Source organism: Scyliorhinus torazame, chromosome 11 (assembly GCF_047496885.1).
Source record: "Scyliorhinus torazame isolate Kashiwa2021f chromosome 11, sScyTor2.1, whole genome shotgun sequence".
Taxonomy (NCBI): Eukaryota; Metazoa; Chordata; class Chondrichthyes; order Carcharhiniformes; family Scyliorhinidae; genus Scyliorhinus; species Scyliorhinus torazame.
Genome location: NC_092717.1, coordinates 126636677 through 126663614, shown reverse-complemented (window position 1 = coordinate 126663614; position 26938 = coordinate 126636677). Strand labels below are relative to the sequence as shown.

Genomic DNA, 26938 nt, shown 5'->3' with positions numbered 1-26938 from the left:
ATAAGCAATTTTCATTTCATTCAAGTATGATGTACAGTTTTGGTTCCTTTGAGGAGAGTTGTATTAGAGACAGTTCAGAGGTGCTTCACTAGATTAATTCCAGAGGTGAGAGGTTTGCCTCGAGAGACTGAGCACTTTTAGACCTATGCTCTCGAAGAATGAGAGGAGATCTAATTGAGGTATGCAAGATGATAAACAGCATTGACAAAGTAGACAGAGTGATTTCTTCCTCTTGTGGGGCAATCTAGAATGAGAGATTATAGTTTTATGATAAAGGGGTAGCAGATTTAAAACATGGACGAGAAGAAATTATTTCTCTCAAAAGAGTCGCGGAAATCACAGTGCGGTGGATGCCGGAGTAAATTTAAGAAGGAGAGAGACAGATTTTTAATTAGTAATGGGTTGAAGGTTATGGAGAACATGCAGGAAAGTGGAGTTGGAGATCAGCCGTGATCGTATTGAATGGCAGAGCGGGCTCAAGCAGCTGAACTGCTAACTAGCGTTTATGTAATCATCTGGCAGGTGGTAAATGCCATGCAAACCAATTTCCAAAGGGAAACTGAGCAAGCTATCCCTACGCTTTTCTTTTACCATGTACCCAGGTCAGGAGCCATAAATTCCAATAACAGGTTTTCAATATTTAATCAAAACATCAAAAGAAAGCTCAACACGTTACGGGTGGGATTTACCGGCTATTCATGCCAGAGGGAAATTCTGGTCCCACACCGATGCATGGGTTTTCCAGCGATGAGGGGTGCAGCCAATGGGAAATCCCATTGACAACGGCGGGGCCAGTAGATCCCACTGGCGAGCCGCCTCCATCGCCAAAAAACACGCAGCGGGCTGGTGGGAAAATACACCCAGTGAAAATTAGTCTTTAACATTCCCCTAAAAGATTCCTACTTGGTTAGACTCACAAATAAACACCCATTTAGGCCACAATTCTTAGATATTAAAAAATTCCAGTAACATTACCACAAGACAACCACACTGTTGTTATAGCAGAGATATGCCACAGGGCTTCTCTCTCACTGCCACTCTGCTGTGGAAATTCCAACGATCTTTAAAACACAATCCTGCTTTCTGGAAAAACATACACTGTTCTGGGTTGCTGGAGACTGCTTCAACTTTGCTTCTATAGCTCACTTCCAGCACAGAGCACACTGTAGGAACTCTTACATGGCCAACCCCAACCTTTTCTTTTTCATCTTTTCCCATTGTCCTTCTTTGAAATTTATCTTTTCCAGAATGAAAAAGTTATTTGGTACTCATCCTATTGCCACCACTTTCAGGTAAAATCAGATTGAATAACCTCACCATATTTGGTAGACCCCCTTTTACTTCCTTTTGAAATTCAACAACTGAACACAAGCCTTCTTGATCTCCTATTGCAAATTTCTACTCATTGCTTTTTTACTTTCAGTGAATATGGCCAAGTTGGATTTTCTGCAAGTGCCTGCCTTTCACACTTAGACCCCTCGATTTCCTCAACTCTGTAGACACAGTTCCCAGCTTAATTAAATTAATCACATATCCCCACAAGCCTGCTTCAATGAATACTGTAGACCACCCCCCCAAAAACCTCATCTTTGCAGAAGGAAACCTGCTACCTTCACCTCACCTAGCCAAAAGCAACGTTAGTCCCAAGCTGACATGGCCGATTCTCAACAACCCTTTGAAAAGGTCTATTCACTTGCATAAAATTACTACCAAAAAAAAAAAAAAAAAAAAAATACCTTCAGCATAAAGTCTACAGCAATTCATAAAGACAGCCCCACACCACCTTCATGCAAACTGGGATGGGATATCCCCAGCACCAGCCACCAGCTACTACCCCAACTGCCAATTAAGTGTGGCAGCCCGCCTCCAAGGTGCCAGCCCAATCAGGTAGAAGATTCTGCTGTGGAGGTTGCAAGGAGCGGGCATCAAAATGACAAAAGATAATGTATTAATGTTTTGGGTCGAATAGACAGGCTATGGCAATTTTAGGGGTGAATCTTGCATCAGTACTGGTTCGGGGCTTTTCACAGCTGCTTCCATGGGCTGAGTTTCAAAAGGAATTTTAGTAAGGATATGGAGAGTCCACATCGATCAAGATTAAAAGAACTTTGGTTTATTTATAGTTCAGTTATGTACAACTCCCAGTAGATCCCAACCGGGTCTCTCCTTGGTCAGGGCCTGGCTGGTCAACCTTTTATACATAGCTGAATGGAGTTCTCCACTTCTCAGCAGGGGGAGGGGGGGGGGGGGGGGGGGAAGAGATCATCCTCCGAGAACCACGGGAAAGATAATCGTTCCCACTGCGTAGGTCCCGTATGGGATATGACAGGAATGCTCCACAGGACGTTGTTGGGAGGACACCTTGGCAGTATCCTGATACAGCAGGTGGGGAGGCTTGTAAAACCCTGGCATTAATGCACCAATTAATTGGCAAGTTGATGACCTGTCATTCCCACCATTAGTATACCCCTCGCCTGCAGAAAGACAACCGGGGTTCCCACCCAAGGACGTTTGTTGTCATAAGTCGACAACATTCTGGCCTACAAGTGTTCAAAATTTTCTTAATTTAAAATAAATAGTTATTAAATAACTAGTGCTAAATGTCACTCAAGCAGGGTGCAGAGCTCTAACGGAGATGTGGGAGATATGTGACACTTCCAGCATTCCGGTCCGCTACATCTGCAGGAAGTTTAACGATTGGCAGCACCTCAGACTTTGTGGTTCGGTTGGAGCAGCAGTTGGGTGCACTTAAGAGCATGCAGGTGGCAGAAAGCGAGTAACAGAGACGTGGTCACACCCAAGGTGTAGGCAGACAAATGGGTGGCCGCTAGAAAGGACAGGCAGTCAGTGCAGGAATCCCCTGTGGCTGTCCCCCCTCTCTAACAAGTATGCCATTTTGGATACTGTTTTTGGGGGGGGGGGGGGGGGGGGGGGAATAGCCTATCAGGGGAAAGCAACAGCATCCAGAACAGTGGCACCACAATGGGCTCTGCTGCTCAGCAGGAGAGGGCAAAGTGCAGGAGAGCAATAGTTATAGGGGACTCTATAGGGGAGCACAGATAGGCACTTCCTTGGATGTGAAAGGGACTCCAGGATGGTGCCAGGGTCAAGGATGTCTCTGAACCAATACAGGACATCCTGGGTTGCATCCAAACTGGAGGGACACCAATATCCTGGTTAGGAGGTTTGATAGAGTCACTCGGGTGGATTCAAACTAGTGTCAGGGGGGTGGGAACCAGAGCATTATTGAAGGGGAGATAGAGAGAAAAAAAAATAAGAGAACAATATCACCCCGTCTACTCAAACGCAGTGGTCTGAAGTGTATTTGTTCAACGCCAGTAGTATAGCGGGTAAGGGAGTTCAACTTAGAACACTTCTTAGTACTTGGAATTATGATGTTTTGACTATCACAGAAACATAGTTAAAAGGAAGGGCAGGATTAGTAGCTAACTGTTGGAGGATATAGATGCTTCAAGAGAAATCGAGGGGGGTGTAGCATTACTGATTAGGGAAACTATTATAGCCGTACTGCGGGAGGGTGCCTCGGAGGGCTCATACAATGAGACAATCTGGGTCGAGGTCAAGAACAGGAAGGGGGCAATCACAATGTTGGGGGTTTATTACAGGCCCCTGGAGATAGGTAGAGAGATTTTGGATAGGTGCAAAAGTAACAGGGTTGTTGTGTTGTGGCAGGGGATTTTAACTTCCTCTATATTGACTGGGACTCACTTGGTGCTAGAGGCTTGGATGGGGCAGCGTTTGCAAGGAGTATCCAGGAAGGCTTCTTGATGCAATATGTAGATAGTCCAATTAGGGAAGGGGCAGTACTGGATCTGGTAAATGAACTGGACATGTGGTTGAGGTTACAGTAGGGGAATATTGAGACTGGTGACCACAATTCTACAAGTTTTAGGGTACATTTGGATAGGGATAAGGGTAACGGGTTAAGGTGCTAAACTGGGGAAAGGCAAATTACGATAAGGTTAGACAGGAATTGAAGAATTTGGATTGCGGTCGGCTGTTGGAGGGCAAATCAACATTGACATGTGGGATTCTTTCAAGCGACAGTTGATTAGGATTCAGGAAAGTCACGTTCCTGAGAGAATGAAGGATAAGTATGGGAAGTTTAGGAAGCCTTGGATAACGACGGATATTGTGAACCTCGTCAAACAGAAAAAGGAGGCTTATGCACGGTCTAGAAGGGTGGGGACAGTCAAAACCCTTGAGGAGAATAAAATAGGAAGGTACTTAAGTGGGAAATTAGGAGGGAGTCAAGGTCATGAAAAGTCGTTGGCAAGTAGGATTAGGTGAATCCCAAAGCTTTTTATTCATATGTAAAAAGCAACAGGATGGCCAGGGAAAGGATTGGACCACTTAAGGATAGTGGGGGGGAATCTATTTGTTGAGCCAGAGGAAATGGGCAAGGTACTAAATGAATATTTTGCATCAGTGTTCACCAAAGAAAAGGACTTTGTGAAAGATGATTCTTGGGTAGGGCGTGTGGACAGTCTGGGTCATGTTGACATCAAAAAGGAGGTGATATTAAAAGACATTAAGGTAGACTCCTAGACCGGATGGGATTTATCCCAGAATGCTGAGGGAAGCAAGGGAGGAAATTGCTGGGGCCTTGACTGGCATCTTTGGCTAAAGGAGAGATCCTAGAGGACTGGACCGCTGCTTAACAAAGGTTGCTGGGATAATCCAAGAAACTATAGGTGGGTGAGACTCAAGGATGCAGTAGGTAAATTATTGTTTCTCTGAATGGAAGGTTGTGTCTAGAGGTGCTACACAGGGATCAGTGCTGGGGCCTCAGTTGTTTGCAGTATACATAAATGATTTGTAGGAAAATGTAGCCGGTCTGATTAATAAGTTCGCGGATGACACCAAGGTTGGTGGAGTGGCAGATAGTGTTGTAGATTGTCGAGGATACAGTAGGACATAGATAGGTTGGAGACTTGGGCAGAGAAATAGTAAATGGAGTTTAATCCGGGCAAATGTGAGGTAATGCATTTTGGTAGGTCTAACAGAATGGAAATATACAGTAAATGGCAAAACTCTTACGAATATAGAAAATCAGATCTGGGCGTGCAGGTCCACAGATCCTTAGAAAGTGGCAACACAAGTGGCCACAGTAGTCAAGAAAGCATATGGAATGCTTGCCTTCATTGGAGAGGGCATCAAGTATATAAACTGGCAAGTCATGCTACATTGTATAGAACCTTGGTAAGGCCACACTTGGAATATTGCCCACAATTCTGGTTGCCACACTACCAGAAGGATGTGGAGGCTTTGGAGAAGGTGCAGTGGAGATTTATCAAGATGTTGTCTGGTCTGGAGGGTGTTAGATATGCGGAGAGGCTGAATAGACTGACTGTTTTCAAACAACGGGAGGTTGAGGGGGTGACCTGATAGAGGTCTACAAGATTATGAGAGGCATGGATAGTGTGGATGGGCAGGCACTCTTTCCCAGGGTGGAGGAGTCAGTCATTAGGGGGCATAGATTTAAGGTCCATGGGGGAAAGTTTAGAGGAGATGTGCGAGGCATTTAAAAAAAATATATATATACACACACACACACACACACACAGAGGGTGGCGAGTGCCTGGAAAACGTTGCCAGGGGAGGTTGTGGAAGCTGATACATTGATTGCGTTCTAAAGACATCTTGACAAATATATGGATAGGATGGGTATAGAGGGGTACGACAGTAGGAAGTGCTGAGGGTTTTGGCCAAGGTTGGTATCATGACCGGTACAGCCTTGGAGGGCTGAAGGGCCTGCTCCTGTACTTTGTCATTCTCCCTTTTGTTTGGGGGGGGGGGGGGGGGGGGGGGGGGGGGGGGGGGGGGGGGGGGGGAAGAAAAGAAAGATGGCTGCTGGTAGTTTTCCCCATTTACACCTCCTCAAGGCAAATCTAGTTTCTTTCGTCGTTCTATTACCAACCCAGTTTACCGTACAACATCCTTTTCATCAGTTATTGCTCCCACCTTCCACCCCATCAACTTTTCCTTTTATCTCTCCTTTTTGAAAAATAAATTTAGAGTACCCAATTCATATTTTCCAATCAAGGGGCAATTTAGCATGGCCAATCCATCTACCCTGCACATCTTTGGGTTGTGGGGGCGAAACCCAGATAAACACGGGAAAAACGTGCAAACTCCACAGTGACCCAGAGCCGGGATTGAACCTGGGACCTCGGCTCCGTGAGGTAGCAGTGCTAACCACGCTGCCCTACTTTTATTGTCTCCTAACCTCTCGCAATTTGCTCCCGAGTTTAATCAAAACTGGGTAAATAGAAGCAAGCTTATCAGCCCTAAAATGTTAATTTGTTCTCACCGCCTGGTGCTGCCAGATCTGCTGAATATTTCTAGCATATTCTGTTTTTATTATCAGTAAAAAAGGACAATTAAGAAAATATAACACAAGCTGTCCCCTATCACAAGTAACCAGTTACTGTCTGGCATGAGTCAGCACTTATGAGTTGTGCACACGTACAAAGATTTATTTAATATTAACTGCCTTCATTTCAGACTCCTTAAAAAAGGTTCACAAGAGTTGTACTTGAAGTCATTGCTGGAAATTGTGGCCCATGCCCAACATCTGATGAGTAATTGGAAAGATTTTTGATCTTTCTGCATTCATCTACCAGTAAACATTTCCTCAAATCCATCTTGTTCTCTATAGCCCACTTTTCTTTATCCTCATGGAAAAATGCTGTCGTTTGTCCTCAACTGACCTTTCACTGCAGTACTGAGAATGTTGCAATATTTGGAGGAGTTGTGATAAAATACCAAAATCTAGTGCCTGTGATTTATTAAAATTGCACATTTTAATTTGTTAACATTTAAAAACAAGTATAAAAACATTTGGATTGAACAAGTTGACAATAAATTATTCATTAGTCTTACTCGGTATTGATGGCAATTTACCAGAAACTATGTTCTTTTTAACCTTAATTCGGGGAGTCAGCTCCCTGGATTTAAACAAACTGTTTTTTGAGGGTGAGCCAAGAGCCAGTTTGGATCCAGTTAAGTTTGCAAACAGTCTTTTAGCTGTTTGCGGTGGCTTTTCAGCTCGAGGTGGCTTTGTAGAGAGAGCAAGTTCTTCCTGGAGTTTGGACGCCACGTTTTGTAGTTGCTGGATTTGGTCAACATACTCTTCTTTAATTTCCTTAAGCATTTTTTCCTTAAGTGTGTGGACAGCACAAAAGAGAGGTTTAAAAAAAAAAAACGTATTATTCAAAAGATTTTGGTACCTTAACAGTTCTAGGCTGATGCAGAATACAGACAGAACTCCAATTTTCAGATCTGTTGCATAGAATTATTACTCAAAATAATTGTTGAGGCTAGTGACTAAAATACCAGAAGCAAGCAAATTATATATCTGCACTTCTCCTCCAAACAGCTGCTTTTAAAAAAGAAAGCATGCAAGAGAGATTTGCTTAATTTGTAACTGCAGCATCACATCAAAATGGATCAATCTTATTTAAAGAATAGAAATCTTGGAAAGCAGGCTACTAAAGATGAACTCTAGTCTAATGGCGCTCATTCAGAGACTACGCCAACGCACTGCCCAACTGGACACGGTGAAATTTCTGAATACACATCTACTAGAGTGACAAATACTGCCCTAAACATTCACATTCTTGAAAAGTAACTTTCCCTAAATCCAGTACTCCATAACTCTGGAATAATTATTAGATTTTATACTTGCATCCTTGATGTAGCCGGATTTACATTTAACAACTCAAAATAGTACTGTCCAGAGAAACACAAGATACTATTGGAGGTATTCCTGACATACTTCCTGTGGCTGAGGAAATCCTCCCAGGTCTTTAGACCTTCCAGAGGAACCTATGGATGTTCAAGCCGCTTCATCACAATCCTGCAACTATTTCATGATGACATCCACTACAATTGTCATGAATGAGAGATCTGGAACAGACACTGCAAAATCTAGATCAGGGTTAAGCAAGGCTGTGTGATAACTCCCATATAATTTACAATCCAACTCAGCAGTGGTCATTTACCTCAGCTATCCTCTGAAGTTTAGATGGAAAATGGTAACTTTTGCAGCAAAACAAAACTGATCACCTTGGACAGGCATGATCTACAGTTTGTGAATGACTGCAATTAATTGCCCAGGCTGCAGCAGATTTTCAACTCATTCATTCATTCAATCTCTTTAATTCTGCACACAGGAAACACCAACTGACCTCAAGACGTTGCTAAACCAAAATTCACACCAAACCACAGCTGGTCAGCTCATGTACATCATCTGGATTGAAGATGTAGGGTTTGGGGGGGGGGGGGGGGGGGGGGGGGGGGGGGGGAAAGAGAGAAGAGGGAGAAATGACTCTGGAATATATTGTGAACACTTCAACCACATCTTGTCATTCTTGACAAGAATGATCAGCCACAGCAACAGAATTTAAACAACCGTTGCAAGTCAACCAAATCCTATTGTAGAGCAATTGCCATCACCACATAGAACTGCAATGATGGCCTGGACTATGCATCAGCCACATGAGGGGGCTAGAGAAATTTTATCAGCAATACTAATGGGAGGACTTCCGAACAAATGCTAGTTCCCTTCTTGAAGCCAGCTCCACAAGCATGCAGTCAAAACTCCCATTAAAAGAAATGGACTGGACAGTCTTCCCCACCAGGTCCTGTTTCCCAACTCGAAGGACCAATGTTCCACGGGAGACAAAGAAAATGCTTCAATGACACGGAGTATTAATAACTGAAAAGATCTTGCTACCAATTGTATGGAATGGCGACAATTTGCCCAACAGGCTACAGCATTATATTCCAGATCCCACCACCACTTGGGACATTCTGCCTCATGCTCCCAAAAATATGTGTATTAAGAATAGGCCACTTGTTCAGTCAAGACCAGCCTCGGCAGAAACTTGCATGGGGCCTATTGAGGCTCATAGCTTCTTACTACTCGTTTCTGCACCAGCTTTAAAAGTTTGTCCATTTTGAATTAAATTTAATCTGCCATTTCTTTGCCTTTTACCAAATCTGTCACTATCCTCCTTTTTGTTTTCCGAATTGGTTTCATGGCATCAGCAAACTTTAGTTCAAGAAATAAAGTATTTAAAAGTATACCTGCGTCATTATCGTCCGATTAAGTTTCTTCACCTCTTCATTTCGCTCTTGACAATTTTTCTCTGCCTGCTGCAAAGCTATATGCATCTCCTTCATCTCCCTCAGCAAGTTCTTGGTCACCTGACAGTTAATGAAGGGCAGTTTCAAATTAAAGGCATTGTGTATTTCTTTTTAATAAAAAAAGTTTAGATAAAATAGACACAATCAAATAACATATTTAGATCTAGTTATGATTATACATGACTTTTTCTTCAGAATATTACTATAATGAATCTTGTTCCTTCATATCATGAATCTTGTTCCGTCATATCATGTCATTTGATTTTGAAATTGAATTGAAAACATGGTATACAATACCTGATCTTTTTCTTCCAGCAATCTTGCAGACTGTTCTTCAGATAAGACTTTATTCCTATATAATTCTTTATATTGGTTTACCTCTGCAGAGAAATATACTTTTAGTTCTGTCTTGCAAAATCAATAATTCATTAATGAAGTATCTAACTCTGGATGTATATTACTAAGTTCATAGAACATAGAATTTACAGTGCAGAAGGAGGCCATTTGGCCCATCGAGTCTGCACCGGCTCTTGGAAAGAGCACCCTACCCAAGCCCACAACACCCTATCCCCATAACCCAGTAACCCCACTCAACCAACACTAAGGGCAATTTTGGACACTAAGGGCAATTTTAGCATGGCCAATCCACCTAACCTGCACATCTTTGGACTGTGGGAGGAAACCGGAGCACCCGGAGGAAACCCACGCACACACGGGGAGAACGTGCAGACTCCGCACAGACAGTGACCCAGCCGGGAATCGAACCTGGGACCCTGGAGCTGTGAAGCAATTGCGCTAACCACTATGCTACCGTGCTGCCCCAAAGTGTTCATGCAAAGACTCTGGTTGCCGCTGTTCCTGGAAAAGGCAGCATTTTACAAGAGAAAGTAATTAAGCAGTTTTAAAGAAGCTAGAACCCTCCTGACCCCGATGAACTGTTTAAAAAAGGGGCGATTTATGGCTATGAAAAAAAAATCATGCCTGATAAACATGGTGAAAATCGTTGTTTTACTGTTTGGGTAAAGAACATACCAGCTCCTCAAATTCCAGACTCAGCCGCAGCCCCGGCCTCAAAGCAAGAGTGAATGCAAGTTGCTCCGAAACCTTTACTGAAGCCAATCCTGCTTCCGCCTGAAAAATGGTTCAAGAGTCATTGATTGTTTCGAGGACGAGTGCTGAGAAACCAACCATATAATACGGATGCCATTTCAAGGACTCCACCATCTATACTTTTCCCATGAACCATTGATTTTTAACTTTTTGGCACAGAATTCTCTACTTTTATTGGTGTGAGATGGTGTTAGGGTAGTGCTTTTCAAACTTCTGGGATCCACGTTTCTCAACCGGCGACCTTCGGGGTCCACCACGGCTGGCCTTCGTGTCACATTCCATGTTTGCTTACCTTTAATGTGAATAGGGAGCTTGCTTCATCCTCAGGATATCACTTGAATCAGGCTCAAAGAAGGAGAGAGCAATGCACATATCAGTTGCAGACTTCAGCCAGTTCCTTTGTGCCATCTTCATATAAACGGAAAATCCAACCTCACATGTAGGTCATCGTGAATGGCAATGCAACAAAATATTTGTTTCTCTCAGCACTGGATACTGGGAGAGTCGACTCCAGAATGCAGACTGTGTATCACAGGTAAGCTACAGCAATATAGAGTCAGATCCAAGTTGATAACGGACTCTGGGAACCTCATTTTCACTCAGTTTGACAGCATATAACAAACATGGGCTTTGCATCCTTACTTGTATTAGCACAATTGACAAAAAACTGTACCTTAAGAAATCATCTTTCCTAAATTAAATGTCTTCTTTGTAGGCTGTTAACCAGAGGCCTGGAGCTCTGCACAGAGATAACACTAGCAATGCTTGGCCCTGCCTTGGACTCTCCGGGGCAGCTCTCTTCAACAGATTCTGTTGAGAGATCCTGTCCAGTAGGTACACTGCCTCTCTGGTTGTCTCTTTCCTGCAAGAAAACAATCCATCTTTCTCTTGCCAGTAGCTGTAAAATGGAAGCAACACCACTCTGATTTGACGATAAAAGCACGTACAAGATGTTCGATAGCAGGTGTACTGTTCACTGCTGCTACTTCTGGCTGGAAGACTCCACACAGCCTCATTTCTTGCATTATAAGGTGGCAGCGACCACCATTCTCAATGTAAAAGCAGGTCACGACCATTGAGCACTTCTCCCACAGTCAGGACCACCGTGGGAACAGTGCAACTGATCGCGCTGACACCTACCCACGGGTCAGGACCCGTACTTTGAAAAACCCTGTGAGGGCATTTGTAAAGAGTAATTATTACAATTTCATGTTGGATGTCATTAAACTTTGCTTTTCTTTTTAACATGTCCGATTTTACAATAAACTAATAATTTGATTTATTGAAGAAACCCGAGCACTCTGATTCATAGATAAAGCACATATTTGGCCAGATAGTTAGCTAAAAAAAAAAAACTCACCTTTTAACAAATGTGCCACGTTTTTGTTCATTCTAACTAGGCGTGTCCCTGAACAGTCTCATGCTCTGGATGTCCCTAATTTGGAATGCTCAGTGAATGTTACACAATGCCCTCTCTGAAAATATGGAGAATTGATCCATATCTGGTCAATCTAACATCTATTTATTCTATTTGTGTCCTTTAAACACATATCTATGCTGTATCTGTCTCAAACCGTCCAGAAAATGCCATTGTGATTTTGAAACTTTCACCCATGGGCACGATTTAACAGAAATTAAACAGGGACCCATGCGAGTGCATTTAGCCGGATGTTTCCCAGCGTTCACAGCACCGAGAAAGACCCCCCGATCTAACTGGACCCTATTTCTTTGCGGCCTCAGCAGAGAACACCCTGCATTTAGCCCCATTTCCTGCACTGAGGAGCTTTGCTCGTTGGTGCTGAGGAGATCGTGGCACCCAGGTCAGGACCCCTCCCTCTCCCGTGACGCCTAGATCCCCCCCGAAACACACCTAAAAAGGGAGTCATGGAGTCCTCCACACCCCATCTAATAACGGCAGAGCATCACCTGATTCCTAGCTCAGGCAAAATGCAAGCTGGGCATCTCAGCACTGCCAGGTTCCTGGCATCAAGGTTGCCAGGGTATCACCAAGGGATCCCCCCACCAAGGGGCCCCCTGATCCCCTGGGAGACCCTGCAGCACTTTAATATGCAGATTAGACTGATCAGAATCCAGATTGTGACGTCTCGTTAGATCTGGAGGCATTGGGAGCTGGGTAATCTCACAAAAGGCATCTCGTGAGATTTACCTGCCACATCACGGCGTTAGATTTTGCCCCGTATATGTTCAACAATCTAGCCCACTAGAACATTTAACAAATCTGTGTTGACCATCTACCTCAAGCCCAAGTGTTCACAATTGTCCCCGAGTTGAAGTCTGCGGCATTGCGTACAAAATGATCGCCAATTAAAAGTAATTTGCAGCACATGGAGTCTTAAGATTAGACAAGATACTCATCAATTAAACCCTTTTGAGCAGTTCACCTATTATTGTCAAGGCTAATTGGTAAAAACTTATGTAGCGCAAGTATGCCCAATGCGGAAAAAAGTAAAAGAACTTAAGTAAAAGGTTTGTGAATCAAGATTGGAAAATTGTTTGTAATAAAATATTAGGTTTCGTACAACGCAACATATTTCTCGACAAGATGTTTTAGATCAGATATGCATTGTTTACCATTGCCACTTATAGTAGCTTCTAGCTGAAGACTCTGCAGCTGAGATTCCTTTTTTGATACTTCCACTTTGAACCATGCCAACTCCTCCAGCAGTTCATCAGAATGTGCAGCAACTGCAGGTTTTCTTCGGTTTTCATCAAACATGGTTTCCAGCTCCTCATCCAGCGCCGCCACCTTGGAAAAAATGTTCTCAAGCTATTTGCTGCTAAGCATGTATGCTCACAATTTATAGTGTAATAGAGACTTCACATCCAGATGACTAGTATACCTCAAACTTGGTATGCAGGGAGCACCAAGTTAAAAACTCATCTACTGCACCGTTTGGTGCTGTGTCCATAGTCCTGCTCAAGTTAAAGATGGTATTAAATACTATACCTAAAAAAAAAGTGCATCACTTCCCAATATATCCACAGGTTCAAATTTATTCACTGAAATTTTTTCAGCTAGCCTCTTCCAAGTTCTTCCCTTTTTGTTCAACTTCAATTTAATCATCATGAATACATAGCATTGATTTTAATCGAAAGATTTAAAAAAACATTTCCCTCCAAAGAATTAGAGTAAGCGTGGCCAGAAAAGGAGCACGATGAGACTGCTCGGATGTTGCATTTTCAATTACCCACGTGATTTAACCGCCGTGTTGCACCCAGTGCAGATTTGGGCGTGCAGGTTAAATAGTGGTAAAGGCATGATTCACACCGGGCACAAATCAGTTTGTTATCTGACCAGCCCGCTCCAGATGGAGTTCTGGATCACGCCCAAATATGATAAGCATATCAATTAACGCTCATTTGCATTAATCTCCATTTCATTAGCGAGACTCAAGTCGAATGCAACGGCCTCCTGAGAATTAACCAGCTCTCCAGTGAGAAATCACACTGGTGTTGTTTAGTACTCCTTTCTAAGAACGTGAAGCTGGTGCAATGGCTGGTGAGGGAATTGGAGATGGTGAGCAGCGGTTTCCAATATGCAACTCAAGGGGCACTGTGTCTCGTGAGGCCTTCAGGCCATCTGTAGATATTGTGGGGACCCAAAATTAGGGCAACCACAGCTGCTGCCAGTCCTACCAAACAGTCCCAGGACAGAGCCCTGCTCTTGGTTCTATGCTGAAGGTCACTTTAGGTTACTGTTGCTCTTTCCTTCCTTTTCTGTAACCAGAAAGAAAGACAATTTTAGATACCTGGGTCCTGGAACACCAAGCTCAGGGAGAGCCCAGGAGGCAATCCGATTTGAAGCAAGACGACGCTGTGGGACCTGGTGCACGACATTGATCTAAATGGGCCAACTGATGATGCCATTGAAGAAAAAGTGTGGGGATTTGGATCAGGAAAGGCACCGGAGCACAGTCTCCCTAATGTTCCCGGCAGGGGTCTGGGGTCTAGGGGCTCCTGCTGTGGCCGAGGGAGAGAATGTGCAGAGTGAGGTTCTGCGCCACAATTGGCCTGGTGAATGGCATGCAGTGAAGGCAGGACATGCAAGGGTGGGGGTAGGCTTGGGGTCCCAGGGTGGATTGTCGGGTTTCTCTCCATTTCCAATGCCTTACAGATAGATGGCTGGTGTTGTCAGTTCTGCAGAGGCTGCCCTTGCGGTATTGGTGGCAGCTCAGGTGGCCAAATGCCAGAGAAGACGGCAGCAGCATTGACACAGCCTGGAGGCAGCACACCAGGTCTGGCAGCATCTGTCAGGAGAGAAAATAACTAACGTTTCGAGTTCAGATGACCCTTTGTAAGCTAGGGTGAGAGAATGAAAGATATTTAATTTTTTTAAAATAAATTTAGTGTACCCAATTAATTTTTTCCATTTAAGAGCAATTTAGTGTGGCCAATCCACCTCCCCTGCACATCTTTGGGTTGTGGGGGCGAAACCCACGTAAACATGGGGAGAATGTGCAAACTCCACACGGACAGTGACCCAGAGCCGGGATCGAACCTGGGACCTCGGCGCAGTGAGGCAGCAATGTTAACCACTGCATCACCGTGCTGCCCAAGGGAATGAAAGATGAGTCAAAACCACAGAAATCAAGGGAAGAGAGTGCTAATGGCAGTCCCCAAAGAGAATAAAAAGGTGTGAAAGGCCAACGGCAGAGAAACTAAAATCAGAGATAATCTGTAACAGATGTAGATGTGGGGGAGGGGTTCATGGGTGGAAGGGGGGGGGGGGGGGAAGAAAAGGGGAAGCAAAGGGGAGAAAAGGTAAGGAATGGGGGGGGGGGTGATAAGATAGGGGAAAGAGTGGGGGGGGGGGGGAAGAGGAGACAAGAAAGGAGTGGGGGGTATAATTTTTAAAAAGTCAAGAAAGAAATAAAGGGTAAAAGACAGTTAAAATGAAATGGAATGAAAGCAAGGGGTCGAGATGGGATAGAGCTAATCATCTGAAGTTGTTGAATTGGAGGTTGAGACGGGAAGGCAATAACCAGCGTGACTAACCGGAAAACGAGATGCTAATCCTCCAACTTGCATTGAGCTTCACTGGAACATTGAAGCAGGCCAAGGACTGACATGTGGGCATGGGAGCAGGGCAGGGTGTTAAAACGGGAGAAGGTCAGGGTCCTGAATGCACACAGACCGAAGGTGCTCAGCAAAGCAGTCAGCCAGTCTACATTTGGTCTCTCCCATAAAGACCACACTGGGAGCAGCAAATGCAATAGACCAAATTGAAAGATGCAAGTGAAACGCTGCTTAACCTGGAATGAGTGTTTTGGGCCTGGGATGTTAAGCATGGAAGAAGTAATGGGGCAGTGTTACACCTTCTGCAATTGCATGGGAAGGTGCCATGGATGATGGGAGAGGTGTTTGGTACTGTGGAGGAGCGGATTAGATTATCCCGGAGACAGAGGGAGTGGAGGGAAGGTAAGTTTGTGGTGGGATCACGCTGGAGTTGGCAAAAATGGTGGAGGATTATGCTTTGCATACGGAGGCTGGTGGGGTGAAATGTGAGAACGAGGAGGACTCTATCCTCGTTCTGGGCGGGAGATGGACCGCACGCTGTGGAGGGCCCCGTCAACAACTGTAGGTGGAAAATCACGGTTGAGGAAGGAGGAGCACATTTTCGAAGCACCACTTCAGAAAGTGCCAGCATCGGAACAAATGCGACAGAGGCAAGGAGCAGAGAGAAAGGGATGTAGGATGGGAAGAGCTGTAGTCCAGATAGCTGTGAGAGTCAGTGGGCTTGTAATGGATGAGTAGATTGTCTTCATTTCGGGCAAAAGACTAAGGTCAAGGAAGGGAAGGGTCTGAGATGGACCAGGTGAAAGTGATGGAGGGGTGGAAGCGAAGTTGATGAATTCTTCCTGATCCTGATGAGAGCATGAAGTGGCACCAAAATAGTCAATAGATGTACCGGTAAAGAAGTTGTGGGAGGGGACCCGGGTTGGCCTAGAACAAGGAATGTTCCATACACCACATAAAAAGGCAAGCGTAGCCAAGGCTGGTATCCATTGCTACACCTTTGATTTGAAGACATGGGATGAGAGAGAGATAGAATGAGTTCAGTCAGGCTGAGGAGAGTGGTGGAGGATGGCAATTGTTCAGGCCTCCCTTTGAGAAAGAAGCGAGGAGCTCTCAGGCCACCCTGGTGTGGGATGGAAGTGCAGAGAGATTGCACATCCATGGTGAATAGGAGGCGGTTGGGGCCCGCTAACTGGAAGCTGTCAACATGATGCAGGACTTCGATGTAGGTGGGACCAGGCGAGTCAAGATAAGAGGAAATAGGTTTGGCGAGGCAGGAGCATGCTGACTCAATGGACCTACCGGGACAGTCCTTTTTGCGGATTTTGGCAAGTAGGTAAAAGCAGGATGTCCGGGATTAGGAGACTATGATGTTGGAAGCCATGGGGGAGCCCGGGGGGGGGGGGGGGGGGGGGGGGGGGGGGGGGGGGGGGGGGGGCAGAAAAATTAAGACGGCCAATGTCCCGTCGGCAGTTTTCAATGAAAAGATCGAGGCCAAGTAATTGTCCCAGCGTAGTGTCCAATTGGAGGCAGAATGTTGGAGGCACATGAAAGGATGTGGGGGGAACAGGGGGGAAGACTCTACCCAAAGAGATGGGCATGCATGGAGATTTTAGTTTCTCTGCCGTTTGGCCTTTCACACCTTTTCTCTGGGGACTGCCATTAGCACTCTCTTCACTTGGTTTCTGTGGCTATGACTCATCTTTCATTCCCTCATCCTACAGTATAAATATCTCCCACTTTCTATCTCTTTTAGCTTTGACAGAGGGTCATCTGGACTGAAAACATGAGCTTTTCTCTCCCTACAGATGCTGCCAGACCTGCTGAGATTTTCCAGCATTTTCTCTTTTGGTTTCAGATTCCAGCATCCGCAGTAATTTGCTTCTTTACACCATATGCAGGGGTCCGCCACACACCCTGAAGACCCGGGCACCCAACAAGCAGAGGAACCCCCACCCAGAGGGGGATGCCAGCAACAGCCCAAGGTATAGGGGCATCGTAGGAGATGACACACAGCTGGCGCTAGAGGAGACTCAGTCTCAACAGTACACCACCTGTGCCAGGGCTTTGCAGACTTGGCACCCAATGGAGAAGACCCCCGCCCCCAGTGGCTGTGAAGGTCACCGTAGCCCTGAACGTCTATGCAAGCAGTTCATTCCAGGGCTTGAGTGGAGACTCACGAGGTATCTCCCAAGCGAGAGTCCACAAGTGCATCTGTGAGGTCATAGATCCCAGTATGCCCGGGCATACGACTACATCAACTTTTGATCTGGACCAGGCCACCAAGATGCCCTTGCTGCAGGATCTGCTGCCATCACCAGGATGCCTGCAGGTCCAGAGGGTAATTGATGGCACACGTTGTCTTAACAGGAAGGTGTTCCACTCCCTGAATGTTTAACTCATGTGCGATCACCTCCTCCGGATCATGCATGTGTGTGCAGGCTTCCTAGGGTGTGTGCATGACAGCTACATCCTGGGACACTCAGATCACCGGCATCTTAAAGGACCACCCCAGCATGACGGGTTGGCTCCTGGGGGGGGGGGGGGGGGGGGGGGGAGGGGGGTGATAACAGGTGCCTACCGAGGTCCTGGTCCGATGACTCCAGTGCAGAGGCCGGAGACAGAGATGGAGACCCGATATAACAAGGCCCATGTTGCCACCAGTGCAGTCATTGAGCGTTGCACCGTACTGCTCGAAATGAGGTTGAGATGCCTGGACTGCTCTAATGGTGCACTGCAGTACGCCCCCCAGCGGGTCTCCCGCTTTGTGGTCTGCTGTGCACTCCACAACCTGCCACTGATGTGGGCCAACATGTTGGAGGAGGAGCTGGACAATGCAGGGCTCGGAAAGGAGCTTCAAGGGGTGTCGGCAGGATGGGGGATAAGTGGCGTAAGAGTCCAGCGTCCCCGGAGGACAAGGGAGGCCCTCATCCTCTCCCAATTCTCATAGGACGAGGCTTTGTCCATCAGCTCACCGCCCCCGACCCCCTCACCATATCCCTATTCCACCATCCAAGAGTCTGTGTAACATCACCCCAGGACAATGGGCCTGTGACAGCACTGCCAGCAGGTCAATATGCAAGGCTGGAGACTGATGATCACTCGTTGTGTGGTTAACTCTGGTACTCTTCAGTTTATGTCAAAGTCTGACTCCTGTCAGGGTGGTAGCATGCATTTGACTGATCTTGGATCAATGGAACGGGAGCGAGATCGAGAGGATAAACTGCTTTGGCTGTCCCAGCCCCATCAGGTGGGAAGTCTGAGACAATGAACTCATGGTCAGTGTTTGGGAAGGATCAGTTTACCGGACATGAACTCACTTCAGACAGGTCATCTGTGTGAAGGGGCAATGGATCCTCACCTCTGCAGTGTATCCAACCTCGCTCAGTGACTGCTCTCTGCTCAGACAACCCAGGTGATATCCAGGACCCATTCCTCTTAGGGGGAAAGAGGACTCTCTGGTACTCTGCCTCCCGGTCTTGGGCCTTTCCCACTTATTATGGGCTATCGTGTCCTGCAGGGACAAAGAGGGCAATGTGAGCTGCATGCTTGATGAGTCGGAGAGAATCTATAGCAGTTGGCATGTGTGGGAAGGGTTATGCTGGTGGGCGCCAGTGAGTTCGGAGGAGAAAGCACAAAGATCGGATGTGTGGAGGGTGCGAGGTGTCAGCCAGTGATTTGGCGGGCAGCACTGATGCCAGGACAGGTGGTAACTTACCCTTGCAGCTCGGTGGAGGCCATTGGTCTTCTGATGTTGGACAGCAGTCCTCCACCTCAGGCTGCCCACACTGACAGCTGCTGCCACAGCCTCCCAGGCAGTATTGGTGGCCCTGCTGCTGGTCCTCCGATCCCCTCGGGGGAACAGGGTGCCCTGTCTCGCATTCACAGCATCGAGAAGCCTGGCCAGGTTGGCATCCCCAAAGTGCGAAGCAGGTCAGCGGGCTACCATGAAGGTGTGTTGACTGGGAGCGAGTTGAGAGAGAAAGTTTAAAAGCAGCTCCCCCTCATTAGCAGCGAGACGCTGAGGCAGGAGTCTGGCTGATCAGATGGCAAGATAGCCAGTAATGGTGAGAAGCTATTGGGGGCTCATTTCCAGCACCGAGTCTCGTTGGCTGTGGGCCATGATCTCACCAATGCAGCCGCTGGGGAACAGCCTGCCAATTGCACCCAGAACATTTTCCATTAAATCACGTCCTAAATTCACGTCCAGGCTGCAGACAACATGTATTATTCATCCACGATTGCCCAAAGTGATTGTAGATCTTTTGAACTGTCAACACTCACTCGCAATTGATGCAACTGTGCAGTTGCTGAAAAGGCAGTTAAGAGTCAATCATATGGTTTTGTAGGACTGAAGTGACATATAGATTGCAAGAATAGCAGATGTTCTGCCCTGAAGACCTAGTGAACCAGTTGGGTTCAAAGATAATCCAGTAGTAAAACAGTTTTTATTTCCAGATATGTAAACGGATAGTGGAGTGGGAATTGCACCAAATTCAAGAACTTAAGGTTAAAGAACAGATGCGAGTTTAGTGATAACTCTTGATAGTTAAGGAAGAATCTTGTAAATATTGACCGTAATGTGTTTCTTCCTTTCAAATTTGATATCCAATATAAGAGTTTAAAAAACCAAGGTAAAATCTTATAGAGTTGAACAATAATGTATCACAATAAGCTTCCAATATAGGACTACTTCATTCTCTTCTACTCTGACTAGGCAAAAACCTATACCTATGCTTCCAGAATGTAAATTTTCCTCAACCAGGTGATCCTCTTTCCAGGTGAAATAACTTTTGTTTTATTGGGCACCCTTATCGCCTTCCAGTTTTATTGAGTGAACAATATCAGATCAGAACCTCTGCACTCATTGCTGGATGGCATCCTTGGTAATTATTCTGCATCTTCCCTTGTTACTGCTCCTCCAGACAGTCTCTTTTCCCCCATCCCCACAATCCTGCCTCTGCAATAGGTTTATTTATTTCGAAGTCTCAGTACTAATGCAAGGTCATTGACCCAAAACATTATCACCACAGACAGAGCCAGACCTGCAGTATATTTCCAACATTTTCAGCCTGTTTGTTTTTATATCTTGCAGTAAACAGTGTTCAAAAAAAAAAAGCCAACTATCGTCCAGTTGCTTTAAATATTACCTTCACTTTGTGTCGCACAGTAGCAAACTCTTCTTTTCCAAAATATTTCTCTTGAACTTCTACCAAAGCACATTTATATGCATGTCGCCGGATTGATTCTTTGTACATGTGGAGTTTACTTTCCAATTGTTCTTCATAGATCTCCTTTAGTTCTTCAAATCGCTCACTGTAATGGGCAGATAAAACATGCAAAGTTTTATATGACTGACAAACAGAATTTGGCAGATAGAATTCAGCACAAATCTGAGGCTCACGGACTACAAAAGGTCAAGGAGCTATACTGAACCCAAATAAACAGTGCAGCTCCAGCTGGAGTACACTATCCATTTTGTGGCAGCACCATATTTTAAGAGGGACACAATGGAAAGAGGATGGTTCCTAGTCAGGAGAAGCTGGGGTTGTGTTCCTTAAGAGCGCAAATGATGAACAGCAAACTTGATAGAGCCATTTAAAAACAAAGGGATTACATAATAGAAAATAGAGAGAGAAACTGAAAGACAAAGAACCGACGGAATGTGGGTCATACAGACCAATTTCACTGCTCAATGTGGACGCGACAATACTTGCAAAATTCCTGGCCAAGAGGCTGGAGAATTGCGTACCAGAAGTGGTCGCAGAGGACCAGTCAGGCTTTGTTAAGGGTAGACAGCTAACTACAGGCGGCTGCCGAGTGTGATACTGACCCCCATCCAGGGAGAAACAGCAAAGATGGTAGTCTCCCTGGACGCTGGACGCAGAAAAGTCTCCCTGGACGCAGAAAAGGCCTTCGACAGAGTCGAGTGGAAGTACCACATTGAGGTACTGGAGTGGTTTGGGCTCGGGACAGGGTTCACCTATCAGATTAAACTCCTGTACAACGGCCCCAAGGCGAGCGTTCGGACCAACACCACCAACTTTGAATATTTCCAGTTCCAGAGGCACATGGCAGGGAAGCCCGCTGTCCCCGTTTGCCCTGGCAATCACCCTGCAAGATGAGAGGGGCTGGAGGGGAATCTGAAGGGGCAGGGAGCACAGAGTCTCGCTCCATGCAGATGATCTGCTTCTCTACATCTCGGACCTGAAAAACAGCATGAACAAAATCAAGCTTCTGGGTGGGTGTGGAGCCTTCACAGGCTACAAACCTGAGCAAAAGCAAAGTACCCCTCTTTCGGGTTCACCGGGAAATGGCAGAGCTGGCTACCATTTAAAATAGCGCGAAACAAATTCCACTGCCTGAGGATTCAGAGAGCTCACAAATGGACATGGGTCCAAAATGGAATCTGACCAGTCTGTTGGAGGAATTTGAAAAGGATTGACAGATGGGATGCACTCCTGCCTTCCCTGGCGGGGAGGGTGCAGATGAACAAGATGAACATGCCAAGGTTCCTCTGCCTGTTGAGATCCATACCAATCTACACCCCCAAGGCTTTTTTCCAAGCAGTAGATAAAATGATTATGGCGTTTGCGTGTGGGGGTGGGGTGGTGGGGGAGGGGGAGGAGGTTGGAAGAATCAAAGAACCCCTAAAACAACACTGCAAAGGAGAAGACCCATGGGAGGCCTGGCCTTCTCTTGCAATATTACCACTGGGCAGCCAAGGCCGAGAGAGTGAAGGGATGGGTGAAGGGACCAAACTTGGAATGGGCAAGGATGGAGTTGTCGTCCTGCACAGGATTGACCCTCCAGACCCTCGCCATGACAGCACTCCTATTCCCGCCAGCGAAACACTCAACTAGCCCAGTGCCAGTAGTAACACACCTGGAACCAGATGACGCAGCACTTTGGTATAACCGAGGTGCCCATCATGGCCACCCCAGCTGCAGCAACCCTGCAAGGAGATGATAAGGTACCCCAAGGCTCCGAGAGACAGTCTGGGAAAGTGGATCTGCATGGACATATACGGACAACTTTTAGAAGGGACACGCTCCCCACTGGACAAAACAAAGGAAGAATGGGAGGAAGAGGTAGGGACGGAAGCAGGGTGGGGACTCTGGAGCAAAGCACTGAACAGGGCCAACTCCATCTCCTCCTGCACAAGGCTAAGTCTCATGCAGCTAAAAGTAGTGCACAGAGCTCGAATGAGCAGGTTCTTCCTGGAGGTGGAGGGAAGCCTGGCTATGTTCTGGGCTTGCCCCAGGCTTCTTGGGTTCTGGACAGCCTTCTTCGAGGCAATGTCCAAGATTGTGGGGGTGAGGGTGGAGCCATGCCAGAGCGGTAGTCTTCGGGGTATTGGACCAGCCAGAACGTCATATGGGGAAAGAGGGCAGATGTTCTTGCCTTTGCTTCCCTAATCCCCCTCTGGAGAATCCTGCTCAACTGGCGATCAGCAGCACCACCTACAGCTGCAGACTGACTAGCAGACCTATCGCAATTTCTCCACCTGGGAGAAGATCAAATACATGATCTGAGGAAGATGGTTTCCACAAAGCGTGGGGGCCATTCATAACCTGTTTTGAAACAAACAACTGATAGAGCTGGGGGGGGGGGGGGGGGGGGTTAAGTTTAAGCAAATATTTTTAAAAGAGAAACTGCACCCCAAAGACTGAAGTCATAATGAGAAGGCATAGATTTAAAGGTGACCGAGAAAACATTTAGTATCCTTAAAAAAAGGATGGAGAATAATGCTTTGCTTGATATATATTCATGCTTTAAACTCCGGCATACAGGGCACAATTTCAAAAGTTGCAGAACTTGCAAGCACTGTAAAACAGTGAGAATAAACTTATAAAGGACAGAGAGAGGCGATATGAACAGACACATTGCAATGAAATTTAATGCAGTAAAGTGTGAAGTGATACAGGTGAAGCAACTAAAATATTAAGGGTGAACAGGAACAGAGACCTGGGCATATACAAACACAGGTTAAAGGTTGAGAAAATAAAGATAAAAGAAATCCTGTATTTTAAACAGTGTCATCAAGTTTCGGATTAATCTTCAAAAAAAAAAAAAAAAAAAAAACTACTACGGCAGCCTCAACTGGAAGTGTATGTCCACTTTAGGATGATGTAAAGGATTCCTGAAAATGATATCAGGGTGAGAGATTTCAGGAACATGGAGTGGAGAACAAGAGAAAGTTCGGGTTTAGACAGATTACATAGAAAAACTGTTCCTTTGGTGGAAGGGTCAAGAACCAGAGGACACCAATTCAAAAGAACGACAAAGAACCAATGGCAATCAGTTAGGATTTGGAATGCACGAAGGTGCACCGAATTGGCAGAAAAAAGCAAATCAAGGAAAAACCAAACCAGGTAAAATGAAAGCAAACACAAGTGTTGGGTGCTCTGGATCCGTGGAACACATACAGGCCACCAACACTTAAAATAGTACAACACTATTCTATTAAGTTAGAAACTGTTGAACATACTTTCACTGTGGGTTAACACAATGTTAGATTAAACTAAAGACCTATGCCTGTCCTAACCAGTCTATGCACTCAGCACATGGTGAAGATCTGTGCTGTAAGCTGTAAGCTCTGTCCTTCTGAGAGGCTGCATCCCGAATTAGCGGGAACTCTGATGCCCTCTTGTCTATATAGTGTGTGTGCTAACTGGTGATTGGCTGTGGTGTTGTGAGATTTGATTGGTCTTGCTGTGTGTCCATCAGTGTGTGTGTCTGCACCATGATAGACTGGTGTATATTATGACATTCCCCCCTTTTATAAAAAAAAAAAATGTATGTGTGTGGCAATAAATAGTATGGTGAGAATGTTCCTAACTATGTGTGGGGTGCGAAGACATATTTACAGGACTACATACATGAGAACTAAGCTATTTACATGGGAAGGTGCCTGGTGCAAAGAAGCAGTATGCAACAAGAGTAATGAGATCAACACTATATACAAACCAGGGAAACAATTCAGAGAGTCCATAAATTCGAAAAGTTCATAAGTCTCGGAGGTGAGCGACGAATTCTGCTTGACCGCCTCGAGGGTGGGCCATGAGCCGCCTTGTGCTGTGCACGAGACTCCGGCGAAGGACCGCAACATGGTCGAGGTCTGGGACATGGATGGACGGCACCGTTGTCCTCAGGGTGCAACTCATGAGTAACTGGGCTGACGACAGGCCAGTAGTCAGTAGGGCGGAGCGATAGGCCAGCAAGGCAAGGTAGAAATCAGACCCAGCATCAGCAGCCTTGTAAACAAGCCGTTTGACGATGTGTACTCCCTTCTCTGCTTTGCCGTTGGATTTGGGACTGGACGTCACATGGGCAAAATTGTACCGCCTGGCAAAGTTGGACAATTCTTGGCTGGCGAAGCAGGGGCCATTGTCCGACATAACCGTGAGCGGGATGCCGTGTCGAGCAAAGGTTTCTTTACATGCACGCATGACTGCAGACGAGGTGAGGTCATGCAACCGTATCACCTCCGAGTAATTCGAAAAGTAGTCCACGATCAGTACATAGTCTCTACCCTACCCAGCGCGTGGAACAAGTCGATGCCCACCTTGGTCCATGGTGACGTGACCAACCCATGGGGCTGCAGGGTCTCACGTGGTTGGGCCGGCTGGAAGCACTGACAAGTGGGGCAGTTGAGCACTGTGTTGGCTATGTCCTCACTAATGCCGGGCCAGTACACTGCCTCTCGGGCCCGTTGGCGGCACTTTACCACGCCAAGGTGGCCTTCGTGTAGTTGTTCCAGGACAAGCTGGCGCATGCTATGCGGGATGACAATGCGGTCCAGTTTTAGAAGAACCCCATCTACTACGCCAGATCTTCTGACATTAAGAATGGAGGGCATTGGCCCTTGAGCCACCTGTCTGTTAGGTGGCACATGACACGCTGTAGCAAGGTGTCAGCCGCCGTCTCGCAGCGAATTTGGATGAGGCGTTCATCCGAGGCAGGTAGATTGGAGGCCACGAATGCCACATGGGCGTCAACCTGGCAGACAAATCCCACTGGGTCACATGGAATGTTGACTGCCCTGGAGAGAGCGTCAGCAATGATGAGGTCCTTGCCTGGGGTGTATACCAGCTGGAAGTCATATCGCCAGAGCTCGAGAAGAATATGCTGGAGGAGAGGCGTCATGTCGTTCAAGTCTTTCTGTATTATATTGACCAGCGGGCGATGGTCGGTCTCGACGGTGAATTGAGGAAGTCCGTAGACATAATCGTGAAACTTAACAACACCGGTCAGAAGGCCCAGGCACTCCTTCTATATCTGCGCGCAGTGCTGCTCCGTGGGGTCATCGCACGTGACGCATATGCAATGAGGGCCCATGAGGAGGCCTCAACACATTGAAGAAGCACTGCCCCAATGCCGGATTGGCTGGTATCGGTCGAAATTTCGGTCTCCTTTGCTGGATCAAGGAAAGCCAAGACCGGGGCCAGTTTTGCCTCGACTTCGCTCCATTCGCGCTCGTGGGCAGGGAGCCATTGGAAGTCTGTCGTCTTCCTGACCAGGTTCCTGAGAGCCGTGGTATGAGAGGCAAGGTTAGGGATAAATTTCCCTAAATAATTGACCATGCCCAGAAATTGGAGGACCGCCTTCTTGTCCTCTGGTGTTTTCATAGCTGTGATGGCAGCTACCTTGTCCGCATCCTGCTGCACACCCAATTGGGAGGAGATGTGGTCCCCGAGGAACTTGTTCTGTCTGACCAAAAGAGCATTTGGCCCTGTTGAGGTGGAGGCCATGCTCATGTATACATCTGAATACGCGCTGGAGGCGACGAACATGCTCCTGCAGGGTGGTGGACCAAATGATGTCATCAACATAGACGTGAACACCTTCAATACCTTCCATCATGCTGGTGGAATTCAAGTTGGCATGAGCCGCTGGCAGCAATGGCATTGCCATTATAATCTAATAGCTGGCAGGATGGCTGGTTTGACATGAAGGCTTTGGAGGTCAGACGAAATGAGATTGGCGGAGGCACCAGTGTCCAGGCGGAATAGTATTTGGGACCGGTTGACCGCAAGGGTGGCACACCAATCATCGTCCGGATCGATGCTGTATACCGATAAAGGCTGGATTCTTTGCTTCGGGGACACCCTGTCTTTTGTAATGATAATGACTCGAAAAGGCACCTTCGGGTCCTCGGTGTCAATATCGGGTAGCAGGTCCAAATCGGGCTCAGTGACCGTGGGTTGAATGGCCCGGATATTCCTGCGAGGCTGGCTGGAGCGACGAGAGTTGGCAGGCTGAGCTGCATAAAGCAGCATAGTGGTCAAGTTTGCCACATCGCAGGCATAGTCGGGATTTGACAGGACATTGTCGCTTTAAGTCAGCACGTTCGCTGCGCCACCGCGCATGCGCGGTGCGGTCGTACATGGTGCGCGCCTGCGCAGTACGTTCGTCGACGTCGCCGTCCCCTCATTCGATGCACACAAGTCCATGAAAAGGCCGCCCTCATCCAGGCTGAGGCCCTGGAGTTGCTCGATTGCTTGGACCCGTTCTGCCTCATGGGGACCTTGCCGCGCCGTTTCAGCCGCTTGGATGTGGGAATACCGACTAGTGGCGTGTTCATGTAGCACGCAGGTCTCAATAGCATTCGCTA

General features: G+C 46.6%; 1 protein-coding gene across 1 annotated transcript in view; it reads right to left on the bottom strand.

Annotated features, from left to right (window-relative positions):
- Positions 1 to 6873: 6873 nt before the first annotated feature.
- LOC140385938 (kinesin-like protein KIF20A) overlaps positions 6874 to 26938 on the bottom strand; it is a gene marked incomplete at its 5' end in the record, with an annotated part of 69540 nt that continues 49475 nt past the window's right edge. Inside the window, 5 exons of the mRNA XM_072468589.1 lie at positions 6874 to 7183; positions 9115 to 9234; positions 9472 to 9554; positions 12877 to 13051; positions 20472 to 20637. Of these exons, the coding sequence (XP_072324690.1) occupies positions 6890 to 7183; positions 9115 to 9234; positions 9472 to 9554; positions 12877 to 13051; positions 20472 to 20637 (838 nt within the window). The remainder of the gene's footprint in view (positions 7184 to 9114; positions 9235 to 9471; positions 9555 to 12876; positions 13052 to 20471; positions 20638 to 26938) is intronic.